This window comes from Artemia sp. Qi Xiang Cuo, chromosome 7, assembly GCF_049724085.1.
Source record: "Artemia sp. Qi Xiang Cuo chromosome 7, ASM4972408v1, whole genome shotgun sequence".
In the NCBI taxonomy this organism is placed as follows: domain Eukaryota; kingdom Metazoa; phylum Arthropoda; class Branchiopoda; order Anostraca; family Artemiidae; genus Artemia; species Artemia sp. Qi Xiang Cuo.
Window position 1 is genome coordinate 12646559 of NC_142800.1, and position 15181 is coordinate 12661739.

The window sequence follows — 15181 nt, forward strand, 5'->3', positions numbered from 1 at the left end:
TCTCTAGGGCTATAATGAAAGAAAAGTTGAGGTGGCTAGGGCGCGATGTGTGAATGAAGGATGACAGAATGCCGAAGATTTTTGTTTTCGGCCAACCGTCTAGGGCTAAACGGAAAGCAGGTCGTCCTCGTCTGGGGTGGGAGGACGTCATAAAGAAAGATTTAAAGGAAAAGGGAACTTCGTGGGTGGGTGTAAAAAGGGAGGCTTTGAATAGATTGGGATGGAGGAGAAGCGTGCTTAGCTCTGTTGGCCTCAGGCTGCTTGGTGTTGCGGTGAGTTCATTAGTAGTAGTAGTGGTAGTAGATTCTGCCATGTGGCGACGCGCGTTTAGAAAAATGCAAATTTGGCTTTACACCTCTTGGCAGTTCTTATTGGCTGTTGGTGTTGGAACGTGTAGAAACTAATCGAAGAAGAAGACAATATAACAACTTTGGATTCTGTAGAAGACATCTTTCAAAAATCATGACTTCTCAACCGGTAGTGAAGGATTATGTCATAACTGTACCTAAGTAATTGTTTTTTATTGCATTATAGGCTTATGAACCCACTTTGCTAGCTAAACAAAAGCAGAAAAGATTTACATAGCCTGCCTAGGCCTATGTAGGCTAGCTTAGCCTGTAGGTATTGGAACAGTAGACTGGCTCCTAATACCAACTCCCTACTGAAAATTTTTGTTAGTGGAGTAACTTGCCTTAAGATTGATTCAAGCTTGCTGTGAAAGGCAAACAGGTCAAAGTCAGGCAAAAAACTTAAAGCTAGTTGCCCTATGCTGTCTTGATGTAAGGTAAACTCAAGGCTTGATATAGCCCAATAGCAAGGAAAATCCTTGATTCAGGTTCCTTTCAAGCTTGCAATTTTGAAAACATGTTCAAAACAAGCAAATAGTAATGAAAATCCTCAAACACCTAGGCTAGCCTCACTAAATTGAAGGGTTTCCACCCTTTGACTATTGGAAGTCCACCCTTTGGACTTTGACTATTTTGGTAAATTTCTACCAAATCATATTGTTGACTCATGCATAAAGTGAATATACCACTCAATGCCTTTTTTTATGCTGATTATGAATAGCCTAGGCTATAAGGTAAGACACCCAGTAGTCGGCCACCTGCCTATTCTTGGACAGTATCTTTTACACTATTTTAATCACTATTTACAATGAGCTATTTGTATGTCTGAGTTTAAGCAAAATTGTCACTTGTTAGTAAATTCGAAAATAGGAAGTGCTGTACAAGTGAAACTATTTGAATTAGTAACCTACTTGTTCAGAAATTTTTCAGAAATTTTTTGATACAAAAATTAAGTTTCTAGGTGGTATAGTACAGTAGTTAGAGTAGTTTAAATGTCAAAAAGTTTTCAAAGTGATTAAAGTGTCCAACTACTGGGTGTCTTACCCTAGTAAGCATTTCTATCGGAAATGAATTTCAGCCCCCCCCCCTATATATGCCAATTCAGGGTATATATTTCTACAACCTAACCCTGAATTGGCATATACAGGGGGGGGGGGCTGAAATTCATTTCCAGTAGAAATGGTTATTATATTTGTAATTTTCATAAAAAAAAGGCATCAAATGGTGTATTCACTTTATTCCTAACTCAATAATATGATTGGGTAGAAATTTACCAATATTTTAGCCTGTAAGCTTATATAGAATGGTACTATCCAATCTTCTTATAATTAAAAACATTTTAGTCATCTAGGTGGAAAATGTGGCCCATCTCTATAGGAGAAATCTATATTTGCCAACTAGTTGACAATAAATGTTGCCCCAACAAAACTTTCCTTTTCCAGCTAGTTGACGAATAACTTCTCCCCAGTGAAACTTAATTTTCCCAACTAGTTGACTAATAACTTCTCCCCAGCAATACTTAAATTTGTCAACTAGTTGACAATAAATGTTGCCTAAGCAAAACTTTCATTTTCCAACTAGTTGACTAATAATTTCTCCCCATAAAAATCTTCATTTTTCCAGTTAGTTGACTAATAAATTTTCCTAAGCAAAACTTAATTTTGCCAACTAGCTGGAAACAAACATTGCCCCAGAAAAGAATTCATTATTCAACTAGTAACTTCTCCCCTTGCAGGAAGTTCCCATTTCCTTTCAATCTTTCTTTATGACATCCTCTCACCCCAGACAAGGACAAACTGCTTTCCTTTTAGCCCTAGACAGTTGGTCAAAAAGGCATATCTGGTAGTTTGGTAGTTTGCATTGCCCCAGAAAATAATTCATTTTCCAACTAGTTGACTAGTAACTTCTCCCCATCAAAACTCAATTTTTCCAACTAGTTTACTAATAACTTCTCCCCAACAAGACTTAATATTGCAAACTAGTTGACAATAAATGTTGCCCCAGCAAAACTTTCATTTTTCCAACTAGCTGACTAATAAATTCTCCCCTGCAAAACTTAATTTTGCCAACTAGCTGGAAACAAACATTACCCCAGAAAACAATTCATTTTGAACTAGTAACTTCTCCCCTCCCAGGAAGATCCCATTTCCTTTAAATCTTTCTTTATATCATCCTCTCACCCCAGACAAGGACAACTTGCTTTCCTTTTAGCCCTAGACGGTTGACCAATAAAGAAAACTTTTAGCAATTTGTCATCCTTCATCTGCAGAATGTGCCCTACCCATCTCAACATTTCTTTCATTATAGCCCTAGAATGCAGGATCAAACTACATTATTTTACAGCCTACTGTTTGAAATATGGTCAGTCATCTGGGTACCCAGAACAATCTGTAGGCAATTTCTATGGAAAACATCTAGCAAATTTTCATCCACTTTTTGGAATTTTCATTTAGTTTTGTATATATTGATGGGGTCATCAGGGAGGGAGGGTTGCTTTGTTGTCAGGATAACAACTAATATATTGAAAAAGAGCATGAAATAAGATTTTTTATTTTATTAGCCTACCATGTTTTTTGAGAAGTGCTGCTAAACTGAAATTTTACCATATTTGGAAATTTGACTACTTTACCCTTATATTCTTAGAGATGTGTGCACTCACAGTTTCAAGTAGCCCAGCCTATAATAAATAGGCTAGGGTGAAAGCTTATTGAAAAAATACAGTTTTGTTGGGTAGAAGTTACTAGTCAACTAGTTGGAAAATGAATTGTTTTCTGGGGCAATGTTTGTTTCCAGCTAGTTGGCAAATTTAAGTGTTGCTGGGGAGAAGGTATTAGTCAACTAGTTGGAAAATAAATTGTTTTCTGGGGCAATGTTTGTTTCCAGCTAGCTAGTATTGCTAAAGTTAAGTATTGCTGGGGATAAGTTTTTTGTCAACTAGTTGAAAAATTAATTGTTTTCTGGGGCAATGTTTGTTTCCAGCTAGTTGGCAAAATTGAGTATTACTGGGGATAAGTTATTTGTCAACTTGTTGGAAAAAAAATTTTTGCTGGGAAAATGTTTCTTGTCAACTAGTTGGCAAATATAGATTTCTCCTATAGAGATGGGCAAAATTTTCCAACTAGATGGCAAAAATATTTTTAATTATAAGGAGATTGAATAGTACCATTTTATATAAGCTTATAAACTATTTTTTTCCAATTGTCAAAGAGTGGATATCCTAAATTGAACAGTTTATATATAGCCTAGGGCTCTATTAGGCCCCATTGTGGGGGTGATGTCTCTCACAATTGTCACAATAGCAATTATTATATCTCAAAACAGCGTTGAATAGGTAATGGATGGTAGCCTACTACTCTTTTGTTACTGTATTGTATAGAAGAGAAGAGACCATGCACAAGAATGCTATTAAGTAGTTTCTTTGTGCTGAAAATCAGTGAGAAAGGTTATTAGAATTTAGGTAGGTATATAACAGTTCATATAATTGACCTATAAATAAAGTGAACATATTTCTTGATGCCATTTTTTATGCTCTTTCTGAATATAATATTCACTTTTCAGGTCCTAATAATGTTTAGTAAATATTTCAGTACTTTCAGTACTAATACACTTAAAAGTAAATATTTCAGTACTTATGCATTATATCTTACCCACGAAAGAAGTCAAGTTTGGTTAATGCTAATGAAATAAAATAAAATAGGATGAAAATATAATAGTTTAGAAACAAATTTGGGCTATATATTTGCACATTAGGGGGGCGGAGGTAAAACATAGCATATATTAAATATGTAACCTAACCTAGGTACCTCCCCCCTAAACCCCAAAAAGCAACAGTTTAAATATTGTAAATGCAATAAGAAATCACACTTTGCAATCCTTTTATCCATTGCAAATACCCATTTGACTTGTTTCCTGTAGTATTTCCTAGTACAGTTTATAGCAGTGGGTAAGATATAATGCATAAGTACCAATATTTCTGTATATATTTTTGGGGGTAAAATTCTATTTTAGCTACTTTTGACTATCCTGTAAAGGGGTTAGGTTAGTAAAATGAAACTTTCAGGGATGGGTCTACAGGTATGTCCTGGGAAGGTTTTTAAAGGACCTACCTCCACTCCTTCTCTCTCTAGAGGGTCTTGAAACTTTCCTACATGCCAGGTTTATACCTATTGAATACTTCAGCCCTGTAGACCTATTCATGAAAGTTTCATTTTCCTAACCTAACTTCTTTCCAAGATAGCCAAAAGTAGCTAAAGTAGAATTTTACCATTTTTTTGGATATAAAACATGTCAAAACATTTGTTTCAAACTTACTATTTCATTATAAATCCATTTTGAAAAAGTTGTATAATTCACAAGCATTGATTTGTCAAGATTAATTTGAATGAAAGAAATTCAAAATAATTCTACCTTGTTTTCTTCTTATTCTGTTAGGCCGCTTCAAAACTGCCGTTTCACCTACAGTATATGTTGAAAATAGCAAAGCTGACAGCAGATAAAAAAAAAATAGAGAAATTGTTTAAATTTTTTTATCTGACTTTATTGTGCCAAATCAATGCTTACAGATTACATAACTTTAATAAAAGGGATTTTATAATGCAATAGTATGTTTGAAGCCAATGTTTTAACCCTTTTTATATGTGAAAACCATAGAAATAAATTATCATTTTTAAGGGTCCAAAAAAGGCTTAAATGCAAAGAATGGGTTTTGATTTCCTTTTATTGAACACATTTTGACAACAAACTGTAAGTAAGGAGCAACCTGACCTAATAGTAACCAAAACTCGAAAAAAAATGAATTTTGATAACAATTAATGCTTCAAAAGAATTAGTATTTTATGCTGATCCCAAATGATTACCTATCAAAACTATGAGCCTGAGAAAAATTGCCTAATTTTCAAATAGGGGGGGTAATACTCTCAAAAAGTCAAGCAATCTTAATGAAGATCCCACTAGGTTCAGCATATCAGAGAACCCTACTGTAGGAATTTCAAGCCCCTAACTACAAAAATATGGAATTTTGAACTTTTTGACAGAAGAAAGATCACAGATGCATGTTTTTTTTCTGAAGCTGATCATATCAAACCAGTGGTTCTAAGGAGAGGGATATTCGAATGAGAAATAAAAGTTCTATTGCCCTTTGTAAGTGACCAAAATATTGGAGGCAAACTATCCATCCCCCTTCCCATGCCCCCTTTTTCCTCACCAACATCCAATCATAATTTTGATATAGTCATTTGGTTCAGCATAGTTAAAGGGTCCAATAACTTGTTGAAGGGGCTGTAAGTTGTGCAATTTGCTTGTTGTTTACATATAATATTTGTTACTGGGAATTTTTTTGCTGGGGAATTTTCTATGGGGGGGAAAGTTACTGGGGGGAATTTTATACAGAATAATTGTCTGGAATTTATATATGGTACTCTTTTTATTTGTTCTATTTTCTCTTTGGCTGCTCAATTTTATATATTGAGAATGTTCTGGGAGTATTGACCAGGGAAGATTTTCAGCAGGGAGAAAATTATCTTGGGGGTTTTCTGCAGGAGGAATTTTTTGTGGGAGATTTTTATGTGGAAGGTATGTCCCTTGAAGGGATTTTCAGCATAATTTGAAAAATTATAAAAAAAAAAAATAATAACAAAAGTAGGCTAAGCTGAATTTTCCAAGGAATATTTTTAGCAAGGAGGAAATTGTCTGGGGGAATTTCCTAGTATGATTCTAAAATTATCAGAAATTTAATAACTTAAAAAAAGGAGCTTGCCAGAATTGATTAAACTAGAATCTTGCCCTCTATTAAAGTACTTGCCATGTTTTCCCTTGTCTAACTATTGTAAATAAAAAACATGAAGAAAAGAACATGCAGAGCAAATTATGAAAAATCAAATGTTATGTGGTTATTGGTAATATTGCTTCAGATTCCACTATACTACATTTTTTTTACCTTTTCCTACTAGAACACACAATGCTCATAGTATTATGAAGTTTCATGGTGGCTTGAACATAGATTTTGATAAATGGCCAGATCTGAGTGTAAAAATGGAAAGAGAAAATAACATGAGAGAGTTCAAAACACTTGCTGATGATATGCCCAAATCTGGAGCTGGAAGTGAATTTGGAAAGGAGGCAAGAGAAGAAGCAAGAAGGAAGAAGTATGGAATTAATCTGAGGAAATACAAACCAGATGATCAGCCTTGGATTATGAAAGTTGGTAGTGGAAAAACTGCAAGAAAGTGAGTTTTGTTTCATGTTGTACATAAGTTTATGCTAAGTTGACCTTGGGGAGGGGGGCTAAGTTATTGCTGGGTAATTTAACCAGTAATGGTAAGTTTTAGGTCAAACTCACTGGTAAGTTTCATAAGTAGTAAGTTTAAGTTTTTGATGAAGAAAAATTTTCTCAATTGAAAGAAATCAATGCCTAAGAGGCTGCCACTTTACTAAAAGCCATCATAAAAAAATTGTTTATCAGATTCAATGCATGAGTCATACCCCTCTAAGCTTATGCTGATATTGCTCTGTTGGACTGCCCTTTTGTCATTTCCTGCCTGAGTAAAAAAAGAAAAGAAAAAAGGGATGTGCAATGAATCAGTCAGTCTGAATAAATAAGACGTTTATAGCAGTGGTCAATTTAGTTTCGTGAGTTTTTGACTTGAATTTTTTGACCGGTTATCTTTAACTGTAGAATGAGTAATCAGTGAATTATGGTCATAATGTGCATAGTAAGGCCTATTAATAAAAAATATTCCTGTCCAATCTCTTCTAATGTAGCATTGCAATGATGACACAGCAGCAACTAGTGCCCAAACATCCCACTCCATCATCCCACTAGATTCTTAATTATTTCTGGATGAAGCATTGTTATAAGGAGGTTGTCACAAAATCAAATTGAATCTTTTCTTTGGAGTCTTGGTCTTTAAATGGGTACTTGTGCTGGTTTTTGCCAATGTTTTGACTTTTTATCTTATTTTACAATCTTATACAAGCCTGCCTCAATGTCTTTAGTTGTTTTCCATACTCTCTATCTGTCCATCACTGCTTATATTTATGAAATACTTTTCATGATTTATTGCATTTGTTAGTATTGGGGAAAAAAAAATGCACATTTGATTTTTGATTTGTTAAACTGCTCTTGTTACCAGTTTTTATTCTGCTCAGTGCAAGGTAGCCTAGAAAAGTTTTCTTTTTTTTTTTTTGTTATGTAAGTTTTTCTTCTATAAGGGCTATGCAATAAGGTACCGAAAAGGAAGGTTTGGTACATAGGATTTTATGAATATAACAATTATTGCAGCTTTTTTTAAAGGTAAGATTACATGATGGGTAAAACCATGCAGTTTTGAATAAATTGATGGCTCAAATGGATTTGAGCCAGGAAAAAGTCTAGCAAACCAAACTTACGTGTATCCAAAAAGTGACCATAAACAACAGGAAGCCTGCAACAAAGCTTGGGATTGTGCATTTTATGAATACAATATACCATTTGCTGTGGTCAGAAATGAATATTTTGCAGAGGCAATAAGAGCTACAAATTCAGCTATTAAGGAAATTTTGGATGACAAAGTGCGAATCAAGTATCTGGATGACTGCTTTGCTGAAAGCATACTTGACATTAAATTGGAAATTCAGAACTGCAAAACAGCCAAAACTTTTTGTTCCAATCGATGGACAAATATTAGATGCGAACCCATTGTTAACTGTCCCTGTCAGTGACAAAGCTCTCTTCCTTGAATCAGTAGAAACTGGCAACAAGCAGCACACTGCAGTTTGTAGCTGATGAACTGGAAGAAGTTGGTAAAGTTTGGTGCCCTGCTATGACTGGAGACAGGAATTCAATGAAAGGGATTGATGCCATTTGCCCTGATAATCCTAATCTAAATAAACTTGTTACCTTGTTATTGAAGCAAAAATATCCCCACCTTCAAACCATTGGGTGCATCCCTCACATTTTGAATTTACTTGTCCGAGATACTATGAAATGCTTAGACCAGTGTGTCAATAATATCTTTAAGGTCATCACCTTTGTCAGGTCTCATCACATGGTTCAAGTTGTCCTTAACAAAAAGCAGATTGCACTTCTTGGCAAAACTATCAGCCCAGAACTACCTATCAAAACTTGCTGGGGATCTATCTATCAATCTATTCGCTTCATGAAAGAGTTGTGGGAACCTTTATGGTCTATGTCAATTGATAGAAGTGGTGATATAAATGAGGATATTCAGGGTGTCGGAAAAGTGCTTTTCAATGATATGAAACTGGATCAATTAACAGCCTGTCTGAAATTCTTAAAGCCGATTTTCCTTGGCTGCCACATGTTTGTAGGAGAGGAAGCTCTTGCTTTGTGGGTCATCCCGTACTTGAATTTGCTGCTGCGGCATTTCCAGGAGACTGTACCGTTTTTGCCAGTCTCAAAGGTCATGGAAAGGAAAATCCACAGATACCTATAAATTAGGAGGATATTTGCATCTGATCCCACCCTGGCTGCAGCTATTCTGCTTGATCTGCTTTTTGGTGCAAACTCACTGACAAAGGGTGAGTTTGTGGATGCAGTAAGTTGAGTCGATGAGCTTGCTAAATTTTCCTACCAATTTTGGAAGGATGGTGATTCATTTAACAAAAAATCTGAATCTGACTTTCTTGGGGTCTTGAACACAGAACTCTGTAGCTACATCTTCAGAAGTAGCCTGTTGTCTAAATAATTCTCCGTTGAGACGGTAAAATCTGTCGAATCGGCAGCTTGTTGGTGGGCTGGTTTTTTTTTTGTAAAGTTGGTGCTTATGGGAGTGGCTGTAAAAATTTCAACAATTTATGTTACTGTAGCCTCCTGCAACAGACACTGGTCAGGTTATGGACTAGTACAGACCCACCATAGAAACCACATCAAACATGAAACAGCAAACAAAATTCTAATGGTCTGTCAGTCACTCAATAGCAAAAAAAATGAGCATTGCCGTTCAGCTTCAAAAATGCCTGGAAGGGATGTTCACACTGCCGTCATGTCTTTCTATCAATAATTCACTGCCATGCAGGGCTTCCACTATCCCCGAATTTCGGGGATTTCCCCGAAATCTATGTGTCTCCCCCAAAAAAAATTTGGTTCCCCGAATCCCCGAAAATCACCCAACCACGGTGCCACCCCTAGCGACTGTCCCTAGCAAACATTACTTTATATACCATAATTTTTCATTACTCTCTTCTCCGTTAATTTTCATCTCCTGTGTTGCTTTGCATAAAAACCAGACCAATACAATTTAAGTATAGACGATTCTTCATTTGTTCACAAAAGTATAATTTTCCTGCATTTAAATTAAACCATTTCGAATCTAGTATTCCAAATACTATAAGATTCTTGCATTTACACCATTTGTGGTCAAGACAATCTTGACAAAATTAGCCAAGAATTATATTTGAAGTTGTTTAACGGAACACTCAGTATGATTTTGGGCTTTGAAATTGAACTTTTAAAGAAGGAGAATTGTTTTGAAAGCCAAATCTTAAGTTTAAATTTGGTTTTCTTTTTCTATTTTTGTTTTTGAATATACTGTATTAATGTTTAATACTTAATGATCGAACGCATAATATATTGAAGGAATTGATCTTTTTGCCAGGAATTTTTACCATTTAAATTATTGTTTCATTCGGTGTGTAAAATTTAAGTTCTTTTCTTTTTTTTATCTGAGAATTGTACTTGTCATACCACCTTTTACCCTCAGACATGTTCACCCAGCACTCCCCTCACAATTATTATTTTGGTCCCTTCACCCGTGTAATATTTTCAGTGGGTGTAATATTTTAAACTGCAGTTTTAGGATCTTCTTACGGTTTTGCAAAGCTGTTAGTGAGGCAAAAAAATTTTTACGGAAAATATATTCTGCTCAAATTTGGGAAAGCCTAATAAATTTGTTTAAATATCTAGGCATATCCTCACAACTTCTAATGCTTGAAAAATTAGTAACCCTGTATGAAGGCTAATTCTAAGATAGAAACAAAAGAATTTAAAGTAATTGTGTTATAATTCATTTCTTCTTAAAACAAATCCCTAAATCCATTCTTCTTACTATAAAAAATGCACCACCCCCCTCCCCCTCCTAATGAGAAAAAATTTTGCTATAGACTATGTACAAAGTCGAGGAATAGGGGATTTAAACGGAAGTGACCCCAAAAATATTATTCATAAGAAATTTACATTACAGCTGAAAGTAAAAATTTGGTAATTAGGCTCATTTTGTTTTCTTGTCAACTTTTACATTATTTTCGGACTTATTTATCACGAACTGTTGGTTGATAGTGCCAAATAATTTTAATGTGAAGAAAAAGAATAAGTGATTTTTGTATAATTTTTAGCCTATAGATATCATGTCCAGGCATTAGAAGGGCTGATATAAAAATGAGACTGCAATAAATATTATCTTTGGAACATGGATAGCCGCAGGGTTGATGGGAGGGTTGGGGGTTAATCGGTGACTATATAGTGATTACGAGGTAACAAAAATAAAGGAAAGTATAGTAGAAACAACCAATGAAAAAAAAATGTATGTTCCGAAGGGGTATTTTCCGCAGGGGGGGGGCTGGCTATTTTCCGAGGGCATTTTTAGCGGGGGTACTTTCCGTGGGGGGTGTTTTCCGCGGAGGTACTTTCCACGGGTGGTATACTTTCCGCGGGGAGTATTTTCTGCAGGGGTATTTTTGTGAGAGGGGGGGGGTCCGTTTTTTCCGAGGGAATTTCTGGGGGAGGGGGGGGGGTAAACACTTAAGACCTTAGAATCAGCAAGAAAAACCAATAATGTGTCAATTGTCGTCAAAATTTCCTTTTTAATTTAAGTTTGAATTTACTTGTTTAATTTAGTTCTTGTTTGTTTTAAGTTTTAATGTTGCCTCATACTTATAGGTTTAATTTTGTCTATTTAATTTACCTATGTAGAAACCTCAAACAATATTATTTCTTTTTTTTTAATATCATTAATGAATTACTGAGATTCATGACTTAATTGAAAAATTGCTACTGGTATTAACAGTTCACATGTGTTCACTTTTTTTTAATTTGAAAACAATTTTGAAATTTTTGCCGCAATATCAGCAATAAGCGTTTTCAGCTATGGATTCCAATCCCCTGCTCTGGCTCTAAAACCTACTCTGTGAAACGCTTGATTTACTATGCGGATCCAAGCCCTACTTGAGCCTCAAAACGAAGCTAAAACTTTTTGGCTCCAAAATTTTGACAATTAAATTTCATTTTGTTTTTTCCCCAAAAAATCCCCGAATCTTGAAGACTTGTCCCCGAAAGCTCCCTGAATTTTTAAGACTTGTCCCCGAATTTTAATATTCGAGAGTGGAAGCCCTGCTGCCATGTGATAGTGGAGATGGTCTGGTAGAAGGTTTGCCAGACATAGCGTTTGAAGATGCACCAGATGAGGAGGAGCAGCAGCAGTTGCAGCATCAGCTCTAGCGCATCTTTTATTATCTCTCATAAAGAATTATCTGAAGCCTAATGTTCAGTTTTTTATTATTTTTTTCCCCGTGTAAACAAAGTAGAAAATGAACAAATAAAATGATGCAAAAATAATATTTTTCCTTATCAATCTGTCAGAGAAGAGATAATATTTTCTTTTAAATTCATAAGTATTAGAAACTTACCACTTATGTGGTAACTTACCAAAGTTACCGGTAACTTATTTGGCAAGAGTAAGTTTTGAAACTTACCGGCAAATCTTGCACACTAATCTGAGGGGGGAAGTTGGAGCTGATTTTCCCAAGTCAAGTGAAAATGACCAAATGAATAATGAGCTATATAGTACCATAAAGGCAAAGGCATACTAAAGAAAACTGATCTGTTTCAATGGATGCTTGAATTATGTAGGCCTATGTTAGTCTTGACAAAATCTTCAAAGACACTAAATTTCAGCTTCTAATTCAAATAGTCAGATTTTGTTTCACTGTCCTTGGTACTTGAAAGAAACTGATTATCCAGATGCACATGTAAATTCATTGAAAAACCTTCTACATATTCTTTGCATCCATAAATTGGTAAAGTATAATCAAAGTCAGCATTGTATCTTAGCTGAATTTATCTCAGTCTCTCTTCAGTGAGGTCAGACATATGGATCCTTATCTTCTTCTTCTGTTTCAGCAAATGTGGGCTTTTCAGTCAAGACTATTCAGCCCTTTTCCTTTTGATTGACTCTGTGAGCTGAACAGAGCTACTGAATTTTGCTTTTTATTTATCTAGAATCTGCTTAGGTTTCTTTCAGTAAATCATTTGATTTACTTTCTACATATTATGAACATATTTGTTCATAATATGAACATATTGGAGTTGAAATATCAGAGTATATACATTGAGTTCTGTGCTCTGTGTGAGCATATGGTCAATTAGACTCTTAGCTGATAGTGAGATTTTGTGGTCTTTGAAGCACTTTAACAGTTTACATTGCAGGGGATGTTGTGTAGACATCAGCATATTATATTCGAATAGGCAATGGTCAATTGTTTCATTTTTTGTATGGCAATACCTGCAAAGAGGGGAAGAGGGATCTGAGCCACTTGAATTAGGGAACTGATATGAAAACGCCTGAAAATTTAGCCCAATTGAGCCAGACCAAATTCTATGATAAATTTTAGAAGGGTGTTTATTGGGGAAGGGAGATTAAATTGGATTATTCTTATTTAACATTGCCTCTGATAATCTCCAGCGATAAATGTCTCTAATGGAGATTGGTCTCCCACTTGGCTGGTCAATATTTATAGCATTTTTTGCAATTTCATCCGCCTGATGGTTACCAGTTCTACCTGAGTGGCTTGGGAACCTACTGGAGGTAGGTTCTTATGCCTCTTGAAGCAAGATTATCAATAATGCTAAGGCAATGAAAAGTGTCTATATCCATCTTATACTGAAAAGCTGAAGCCAGCAGCTCTAGGCTCGACAGAGTCAGAATACACTATAATATTTTGTAATTAGGAATCAAAGGTTTGTTATTCATAAGATGATCTAATGACATGATTATGGCATTTCAATCTGCAGATATTATAGACACATTATCATACATTCTCTCACCCAGTCCAACATTAAAGTATGGTAGAAAAGATCCACTTGCCACCTTCTCATTCATTTTGGACCCATCAACAAAAATTTGGCAATTGTTTTATATGTATTTGTATTAAATTCAGCAACTTTTTTTCTGAATGAAAGCAATGGGAGTAAGTTCTTTAGTCCATGATATTAAAGGGTGGGAGAAAAGATCCACTTGCCACCTTCTCATTCATTTTGGACCCATCAACAAAAATTTGGCAATTGTTTTATATGTATTTGTATTAAATTCAGCAACTTTTTTTCTGAATGAAAGCAATGGGAGTAAGTTCTTTATTCCACTTTTACAAATTAGTTTTTATTATGGGGATTAACCAACTCCATGGGGAGGGGGAATTTAGGTGCAATAGATTTTGCTGGCACTGGGAATTTCTTCTGGGAATTGGCATATTCATTTGCAATACCTCTATAAGTAGATGGATTTTTTAACCAGTTATGCAGGGTATGTGAGCTATTGGCTTCAGTTTTTTTCAGATAATTTATCAAAGTAAATCTTTGTTTTTCATTTATTGTTGATACTCCACTCTCAGTAAGCAGAAACTTAGTACTTGTTGTTTTCCTAACACCAAATATCTGACAGATTATATTTTATGTTGTTTCAATTTTTTACATCAGGGTCCTTGCACAAGCACCATAAACAATGAGCCCATAATCAATATGGGGTCTTATATGTGATTTATAAAGTTGGAGTAAATTTTTCTCGTTACAACCCCAGGGTATGGATAGTAGTATTTTTATTATTCTTATTTCCTATAGCATTTTTTTTATGTTTGTGATGTGAAGGTGGAAATTAAGTTTTTGGTCAAGTATGCGACCTAGGTAATTTATTTGATTGTCCTCTGGAGTAATTATTCCATTTTGAGTTAGTTTTGCATTAACATTTTTTCACTTATGGTGGAATTGGATGATTTTCGACATGGTGGGTGCACTGGGTAAATCAAATTTTTGAGAAAAATTTTCAAATTGGAAAAGTGACTTTTGCAACTTTGAATGTGCGGTCTCAATGGTGTTGCCAATTGCCCACAATACCAGATCATCAGCATATTGTAAACTGGTATATGGGAGGCTCATGTCCCAGAGAAATGGGGAGAAAGGGAGGCAGCTCAGGACTGCACCCTGTGGAAGACCTTTGGTTATTGTAGTTTTGGGCGAAGAGGCTGAACCTATGCAAACAATGAAACTTCGATTTTCTATGAAAGATTTTATAAAGGATACTAGCTTTGGGGGTAATCCAAGATTTGCAAGTTTAGCTAAAAGTATCTGGTGGTTCACACTGTCATATGCCCCTTCAAAGTCTCGGAATGCAGCAAGTAGGACATTATTTTTAGATATGGATTTATTTATTGCATTTGTTAACAAGATAAAAGCATCTGTTGAGGAGTGGTGTTTCCTGAAACCAGTTTGAGCATGAGGTATCATGTTATTCTTTTCAACAAACCAAAGGAGTGGATGATAAATTATTTTCTCCATTACTTTTCTCAGCACAGGAGTAATCGTTATAGGCCTGTAAAACTCAAAGTCATATTTGGGTTTATTTTTCTTTAATATTAGTGGGAAGGATGAACATCTCCAAACATTGGGGCATGTAGATGTAGCCCATGCAGTATTATAGCAATTTAAGAGTTCCTTTTTATAAGAAGGGGTGAGATTCTTTATCCATGTAAGGTATATGTTATCATAGCTACTAGTAGCCTTGGCCCTATTATGTTGTATTGCATTATTCAGTTCATGAATTGAAAATGGGTGGGTTATATATTGTGAGGCT

General features: G+C 35.2%; 1 protein-coding gene across 1 annotated transcript in view; it reads left to right on the top strand.

The window, feature by feature from the left end:
• Nucleotides 1–399: 399 nt before the first annotated feature.
• Nucleotides 400–15181, top strand: part of TfIIFalpha (transcription factor IIFalpha) — a 64457-nt gene continuing 49675 nt past the window's right edge. The window contains exons 1-2 of the mRNA XM_089092034.1: nucleotides 400–509; nucleotides 6296–6571. Of these exons, the coding sequence (XP_088948160.1) occupies nucleotides 463–509; nucleotides 6296–6571 (323 nt within the window). The 5' untranslated portion in view covers nucleotides 400–462. The remainder of the gene's footprint in view (nucleotides 510–6295; nucleotides 6572–15181) is intronic.